General features: G+C 50.2%; 1 protein-coding gene across 1 annotated transcript; it reads right to left on the bottom strand.

Annotated features, from left to right (window-relative positions):
• Window positions 1-3,860: 3,860 nt before the first annotated feature.
• RIPPLY1 (ripply transcriptional repressor 1) lies at window positions 3,861-6,526 on the bottom strand. Its single transcript, XM_067722694.1, has 4 exons — window positions 6,272-6,526; window positions 5,325-5,400; window positions 4,645-4,709; window positions 3,861-4,107 (listed from the first exon to the last, which is right to left on the bottom strand). The coding sequence occupies exons 1-4, from the start codon at window positions 6,412-6,414 to the stop codon at window positions 3,861-3,863; spliced, it is 531 nt and encodes a 176-aa protein (XP_067578795.1). The 5' UTR covers window positions 6,415-6,526.
• Between the last annotated feature and the right edge of the window lie 1,567 nt (window positions 6,527-8,093).

Genomic DNA, 8,093 nt, shown 5'->3' with positions numbered 1-8,093 from the left:
AGAGAGGAGGGGGTTGGTAACAACCACTGGGGTCGGGGAGGCGACCTTCCTTGCCCAGAGAAAGGGGAGAAAATAGGCAACTCTTTTCATGAGCATGTGCAGCGTGTGTGTGTGTGTGTGTGTGTGTGTGTGTGTGTGTGCGTGTGTGTGTGTGTGTGTGTGTGTGTTATAATCAGGGACGACAGAGATGGAGGTGAGAGGGTTGAGAGCACAGAGCTGACCTTGACACCTGAGGGGAGTGGGTCTATGGAGAGAACCAACAGTGGCAGATATGGTATTTGAACCCAGGTACATCTGCCTCCAAAGCCCATGTTATTAATCACTACAATATTAATGCCTGGCACAGAGTAGGTGCTCAATAAATATTTGTTTAATGAAGGAATTTATACTGCTGCCTCTTTCTGAAAAGTTTTCTCTCTCCATCTCTACCTGAGCCCATTCTTCAAGGCCCAGCTCAAATGAAGTCTCACACTCAACCGATTCGCCCTCTTTCCGTTGCTATGGGGTGGGGGAAACGGGAGGCAGCAGTGCTGGGATGAGGAAGTATGGGGCACTAGGATGGGCCAGCTAGGGTGAAGCCAGAGGAAGGACTCAGTTTTGCAAAGATTATTTTTCCCCCTGAGTTTGTGCACTGGATCTGAAGTTGCTACAAGGACTGGATACACCCATAACAAGGTAATTCACACTGGGCTCTGATTAGTCAGAACGGTGAATTCCAATCACTTAGCAACCATATCTGGGGAAGAGGATTGGAAGCCATTTCAGGGCAGGGGACTGGGAGGAAAATGAAACAAAATGGCTACCACTGACCAAGGCACATGCGCAGTACGGGGGAGGGGGGGGAAGTCAGAAGAGCTCATTCTGAGTTAAGAATTACTGCTCCAAGGGTTTTAGGGTGTTTAAGCCACTGGGGATTTAAGGATTTGTAATTCTATGCTATATAATACCCTAAAACCAAGGATATTGGGATTCCAAGGATTTTAAACCTCTACTACCTATGGTACAAGGACTCGAGCAATTTCTGAGATATGAAATGCTCAAATGAAATGAAATGCTGGGAGCTTAGGACACAAAACAAGGATTTTAAACGGAACGCTGGACATGTGGACATGTTAAAATACTAATCCCTCTTTGACTTCAAATCAATCTTGGTTTAACCCTTAGGATAGTGGTTTCCAAATAGTCTTCCTCACAATCTAGGGATCTCTGAAGGTGCCTCACAGAAAGGGGGTGGAGAGAGTTCGTTTACAGAGAGAGGACACCAAGGTAGGAATTCTTTTTTATTTTTTAAATTTATTTTTTATACAGCAGGTTCTTATTAGTTACCTATTTTATACCTTTTAGTGCATATATGTCAATCCCAATCCCCCAATTCATCCCGCCACCCAAGGTAGGAATTCTGTGTCTCCCATTGTGGCTCCGGCCAGGGCAGCGCCATCTTTATTTGGTTGGTATGTTGGCTTTCTGCATTCAATTCAAAAGAAGGGTGTTCCTGCTGAAGCACAAAAAATAAGTTGAAGCCACATTTGGCCTCTGTTTCTTTTTTTGTTTGTTTAATGGGGGACAAACACTACAAAGATGCTGTGACTGGTAAACCATCAAATGGTGCCAAGGAGCTCAGGTGGAGATGACCGATAAATCAGTCGTTAGTTGAACAAAAACCAGTCATTAGCTGACTCTAGCCTACTAATTCATTTCTGTTATAAAATTAATAATAACCACTACTACAACTATGATTACTATGAATACTACCACTTATTATTTGCTTTTACTATGTGCCAGGAGTTGTGCTAATTACTTTGCATATATTATCTCACTGAATCCTTCCAACAACCCTGAGAGGAAGTATCATGACTTTCCCCATTTTACAGATGAGGAGACGGGTTCAGAGTGGATAAGTAACTTGCCCAAGGTCATACAGCTAGCACATGGTAAATTCCACTTTACCTGCAAGCAGAAACAGAATGGCCTAAAGGAATGAAAGTGATCAAAGGTCAACTGCCTGGCAGCCTTAATTAAGGAACAAGGTTAAATTCTGACCAATAGGTGGCACCAGTGTGTGAGTTTGGTGGCCTGTTTAAGGCTGTGTCCAATTCAGGGAAGTCCCAGTGAGGGCTCAGAACTGAAGCAGCCTGTCTTAAGCTGAGAGAGGAGAGAAAGAGAGATGGCCAGCGTTTCGCTACTGAATCAGATAATGCTACCCTGTCCTGTCCGTAGCTCAGCAAAGATACGGGAAGCCAGCAAGTGGGGGGACAGAGCTCGTTCTACCAAGAACTGCTTTAGGAAGACCTGAGAATCTTTTTCCTTCAACATTTCCTGGGCACCTCCCTTGTGCCAGGCAGTGTGCTGTGCAAAGAAGTCGCGTAGGGATATCAAACACAGTCCCATCTCACTGCACAGAAAGGGAGGTAGATGCTATGGTAGATGAGGTACTGAATGATGGGGACACCCAGCCTGGGCTTGGGGGACTGGGGAGGCTTCTCACAGGAGACGTGTCTGAGCTAGTCCTGTTGCATGCATGAGAGCTTATCAGATACAAAAGTGGAAAAGCATTCCAGACAGAGGATTAAAGCCACAGAGGGATTATAAAGCATGACACATTCAAAGACAGGCAGCATGAGCTTCGAGTGTTGAGATAGGAATCTGAAGAGATAGGCAAGAACCAGGTAATTGAAAGGCCTAGAATATCAAGTTGAGGACTTGATTTGTGAATGTCTGAGTAGAGAAGCTATGGATTCTCAAGAGGACCTGTGATTTAAAAAAAAAAAAGTCCAACTGTTGGTGAGGCAATGAAAAGCCATGATAGGGCTTTAAGGAGGGGGCACAACGTGGTCTGATCTGGTGGCCAGTGTAGAGGATGAATTGCAGAGGGAAAAGGAAGGCTGATTGGGGCAGGGGTGGGCCTGAGGGCCTGAGCTGTGGCAGATACCAAGGGACTTGAGAAGGTAAAATTGATAGGACTTAGTAGCCTCCCAAGGCCCCTCCCCACAGGCACAGGCTCATAACCAAGGCTGCACCTCTCACCTCTTCTCCCAGCCCCAGCCCCTCTGGGGGCCTTTTTGTTCCCTTTCCAAGCTGTCTTTGAGGTTTAATCAAGCCTGATTGCACAAGCTGACGAAGAGGGCCTGGCTCCATGTTGGGCCTCCCGCGGTACATTCCCATGAAGAAGGATCTGTCAACTGACCTCAGGTAGAGCAATGAAGTGGCCTTGAGCTGGTGTCTGACCCTCTCCCCAGGGGTTCACAACGCGGGCAGAGTTCAGTTAAGAAATCAGTCCAGTTCCAGGAAAAAAGGTAAACATCATCTAGTTTATTTTTCTCCTGATTCATCTCATGCCAACACACAGACCCCAGTAGACAAGGGCCAAAAGGGGGGAGGTCCCCAAAACAAGTTGAGTTTTTCGATGTCCCCTTCCTTTCCTGCAAGTTCCATCAGAAAGGCACCCCAGCTGTGCTTGCATCTGGTGTTGGTATCGTATCCATGGAGGTGAAGCCAGAAGTCAGGCTTTCCATGGGGAGACAGGAGTATGTGGCCACGTAGAAGGCTGGGGAGTCAAAAAGCCCTGAAGAGTGACAGTTCCCCTCTGCGTGGCAATGCTCTGTCCTCATCTGCTCCCTGGGGGCTTCAGAAAGCAAGTCTTCCTTCCCCTAGGCTTCCTAGGACGCTCTCACTGGCAACACAACAGCAGCCCAGTGAGATGCCAGAGGCCTGGGCTCGCAGGCCTGTTGAGTATAGCCAGGGTGAGCCGGTGTCTTGAGGACCCAACTTTCAATCCAGAGAGCTGTGCCTGGAGATTCCTGGCTAATCGATGCCCTGAAGCCTTGCCAGGCATACCGGACCCCAATTAGACTCTGACTGGCTCAGTTGGGACAGGTCAGGAGCAGGGAGGGAGAGGGAGCTGAGGCCCTGTGCGGCGCTGGCCCTGGCGCCTTCACACACCCTTCTGGCCCTTTTTCATCTGCTTCCTCCTCCTCTTCTTTGTCCTCCTCCTCCTCGCTGGCTGAGTCCTCATAGAGGTTGATGGTTGCCTGGACAGGGAAGTTCTGCAGTAAAATCTCCCCATCGCTGTACAGGTAGTCAAAGGAACGGGATTTAGGCCAGAAGAGCCTGTGGACAGAGGAGAAACACGGCCCCCACTTAGGGCGCATATGTGCAGAGGGGTCAGTAGGGCCAAGAAGGAAGCCAGCCCGTAAACCCCTTCTACCTGCAGTAATGGGATGAGAGGGAAAAGAAGAAAGGGTGCTTTGTAACAGAACCTTCTGGATTGTTACAAAATGGCTCCAGACAGGAAGGTCCATAGCTCATAGCTGTGGGGAGCCCCAGCCCCGGCATGTATCAGTCCTGACACTGATCCCACCGCCCACCTCTGAAGGCCTCCAGCCAAGCATTCTCTAGCCCTGTGTCCTCCATCTCCTACTAAGGCTTTCTTCACTGACCCCTCCATAGGGACTTAGGGGTCATTGACAATGACCCCAGGGAAGGCAACCTTGGCCAAGTCCCTTAACCTCTCTGGGCTTCTGTTTCCTGGTCTATGAAATAGTGATCATAGCAGTGCCTCCCTCCTCCTGCCTCACAGGGCTGTTGTGAGGATTCAAAGGGCAAATGGATCTATGTCAAGTTCCAAGTCTGGTGCCAGAAGCTTACCTGACAGGGTGATGGAACTCAGAGTCAACCTTGGTGACCTTGGCACCTGTTGCCCCACCGGCAGCCTGTCCAAAGCAAAAGCTAGCATGTGGCTCAAAGTGCATGGCCAGATAACTGCCTCTTCCGTATCAGGGGTCAGCAACCTGTAGGTAAGATGGTCTAGAAGAGACCTCAGACATCTCTGGGGTCCAGTCCCCACACCCCCAGTAAGGGGGTCTGTCCTGGTTCTAGCTGAACAACAAGTGGACAGAGTCCAGGGGGTTGTTTGCTTTCCTGCCCCTGTTCTAACACCTGTTTGGAGACCGTCCAGGGGACAGAGTCCTACTGGAGCAGACAAGACGCAGGGGCGGAGTGGAGGTGGGCGAGAGCACCGGGGTTGGGTGCCAGGAGACCGGGACGCTAGTGCCAGCTGCACCGCGGACGTGCTGTGGAGCCTGCCCTCATCCCTCCCGCACTCTGGACCTCAGGCTCTTCATCTTCTAAATTACCCAGAAACCTCAGCTCCGCCTTCCTCCCAGAGCTGTTGTGGGAATCAAAAGTGGGCAAGGCTGGGAAGGTGCTTTCCGGGGACTGCAGCCCTGGACAGAGGTCGGGGGCTCTCTGGGAAGGGACCAGTTCAGCGTGCCTGAACGTGGTCATGTGTGTGTGCACGAACACATGGAACAGGGGCTCAAACTCACCAAATCCACAGGTTTCCTCACCTGCCTTGGGAGGTCATTTGTAGAGGAGAACCAGGGTCTCCAAAGACAAGCTCCTCTAGGACAAAGGGGAGAGATCAGCTGGTGGAGGGAGAAGAGACGGGGCTCCCTGAGATAACAAAAGAGGCCTGCCAAAGACGTGGCTCGGACTCCATCTCCTTCAGGAAGCATTTCTTAAGGACCCTGAGTCCAGGTCAGGACAGATGCCCCTCCTCTCTGCTTCCACAGTGTTATCACACTGTTCGGTGATTATCTGTTTACTCGCCTTAGAGCTTCTTAAGGGCAGATTTATGTTCAATCATATCTGAATCCCCAACACCTAGCGTAATGCCTAGTACACGGTAGGTGTTTCTGTAAATGTTTGGTGAACGGTAAATGTTTGGAGGAATGAATGAGGGGTGGGTGAAAACTATCTTGCCCCTGCTCCAGGAAGTAGAGCTCACAGTTCTACCCTCTTCCTGGGCTGGGGAAAGGGGCCAAAAATATTTCTGGGTCCACTGCTTCCCCACTACCTTTTCCTGCCAAAGGTAGGGAAAGAGCAAATGGAAATCTTATGGGGTGGTTAGGAAAGAGACGGTCCTTCAGTCACAGACCTCTGGGGACTTTGGACCTCTTTCCCCTCTCCGCAGCCTAGGTCATGTTCAACCCACATTTCATGGCAATCTCCCCCTTTGCCCCTCGGTGGACTGGGCGACTTGGCCCATGAGGGCCTGGCTGCTTGGCTTTCAGCTTTGGCAATGCCCACTGTCCCCAAGTCCCCTCCTGCCAGCCGGAAGGATTAGTGACATGAAGAGCCAGTTGAGATATTGGCGCCTGAGATGGGGAGGGGGCACAGAGAACAGGGGTGCCCTGGACATCTCATTTCCTTTCCTCTCCCAGGAACCCCACTAAGACTGAGTTCAAATTGCCAAGGGCCAAGTTCCACTTACCGTTCACTTCTGTCTACTTCTTGTCTAGAGGAGAGAAGGGGCGATGGGTTTCCCAGGCCAGGGAGCGCCAGGGGGCCTTGTGCTAGGGCTGGGGCTGAGGCCGGGGCCAGGGCCGGGGCTGGGGCGCGAGCAACAGGGTCCATCCTTAGGGTGTCACGGCCAGGCAGGCTGTGGGGTCCTCCTATTTCTCAGAATCTTCCGCACTCTTTTGGCTTTTCCTGGGAGACCCTTTTATAAGGCCTGCCTGGACTCATAAATTATTCAGGGCCGTGCAAGGATGGGCTCCCTGACGGGTAGGGGAGGGGAGGGGAATGAAGATTTAGGAAAAGGGGCTCAGGGAGGGAGAACTGTGTCGCTGGGTGTGAAATCTCTCCCAGTTGAGTAAACAGAGAGTCAGTGGGGGGCAAGGGGTTCTCTTTACCTCCAAGTCAGAAAGGAAAACACAAAAGGGGCAAATCGCACACCGTTTGTGCGAATTCCCCAGGCAGTAGCAAGGCCTGAGGGGTGGGGAGGGAAGGAGGGAAGCTCGTTAGAAACCACAGAAAGTTCTCAGGCGCAGAGGGCAGGGTAGACAGGCCTTTAGCAAAGCTGGTTCCCAGTGAGAAGGCACAGCTGATCCGGCTAAGGCGAGTGAGGGACTCATGTTATTTCAGCTCAGACCCCAAATGGAGTTGCCAGGTGGACCTGATACGGGGTGACTTCCATTATGCATATCACCGGGGTTAAGGAAAAAAAGGAGGTTGTGGGTAGGACAGGTCCGGATGCCTGCGGGGGGGTGAACCTCAAGTCTTCTTTCCACGCCCTCCTGTTTACTGGTCAGTTCATTTGCAAAAGTGCCTGAATCCCCTCTCCAGCCTCAGCAGTCAGTGGTCCAGGAAAGGAGCGCGGGTGGCATTTCTAGGGTTTCCAGGTCAGAATCCGGATCTCAGAGCTCAGCTTCCAGTCGGGGCGCCAGGGTGCAAAGCTGCTGACCATCCCTGGCCCCGGGGCCTTGGCTCCCTCACATGTGAGAGAAGGATGCGAGCCCTGTGGTCCCAAAGGGCACCATCAGCCTGAACGCTCTGCGACGGGGGCTGGATAAATGGGTACTGACCCCGGGCAAGCCCAGCCGCTGAGCCACGGTCTCGGCCTCGGCCAGTCTTCTGGGTCTTTGCCAAAAAGTTTGCAGTTACAACTACTGGCAGGTTCCTTATGCATTAGAGGTCCGAAAATATGCCTCCTAACCTCAGTGTCGAGCACCGGCGCAGATTTATTTAGCTTCTTGGATATTCGTCACAGCCGGGTGTGTAATCGTCAAAAATTAGAGACCGCCTCAATGTCCAATAATAGGAAACCAGTTACGTTAATTAGAGGAAGTCCTTGTAACCGAGTACTAAGCAGGCACTCACAACCATGTTCTGGGAGGTATAATTATCGACACAGAATGTAAAAAAAAAAAAAATCAGATGCTAGAATAGTATGAATAATTTGATTCAAGGGCTCTTCATTTCTCTGTTCACCTACCCACTACCTTCACCCCACTTCAAATTCCAGCCCCACTGTGTTCTTTGCAGCAAAGGAAAATTGGAAACAAGCCAAATGTCTCACTTTAGAAAGCTGGTTAAATAAATCATTGAACGGTTATACAATTTTATATTAAAATTGGCTTGGTAGAGGATTGGGAAAAAGTTAATATATTGAAGAGTGAAAAAAAGAAACCTGTACAATATAACTTAGAGGATGATTCTGTTTTGGTAAGAAAAAAAAAAGATGTAGCATATACAGGAAAAAAAAAAAGAGAGAGAGACTGGTTAGAAGAAAGGAGAAAGTTACAGTGGTCATT

This window comes from Pseudorca crassidens, chromosome X, assembly GCF_039906515.1.
Source record: "Pseudorca crassidens isolate mPseCra1 chromosome X, mPseCra1.hap1, whole genome shotgun sequence".
In the NCBI taxonomy this organism is placed as follows: Eukaryota; Metazoa; Chordata; class Mammalia; order Artiodactyla; family Delphinidae; genus Pseudorca; species Pseudorca crassidens.
Note: the sequence above shows the minus strand (reverse complement) of the source record. Positions and strands in the feature narration are given on the sequence as shown.

Bases quoted from the DNA above. Each gene is read 5' to 3' on its own strand.
- RIPPLY1 (XM_067722694.1), bottom strand. From the start codon at position 6,414: ATGGACCCTGTTGCTCGCGCCCCAGCCCCGGCCCTGGCCCCGGCCTCA. The intron at 5,401-6,271 runs GTAAGTGGAACT...CCTTTGTCCTAG, and splicing joins GAAGTAGACAGAAGTGAACG to AGGAGCTTGTCTTTGGAGAC. The intron at 4,108-4,644 runs GTAAGCTTCTGG...CTCTGTCCACAG, and splicing joins GAGTTCCATCACCCTGTCAG to GCTCTTCTGGCCTAAATCCC.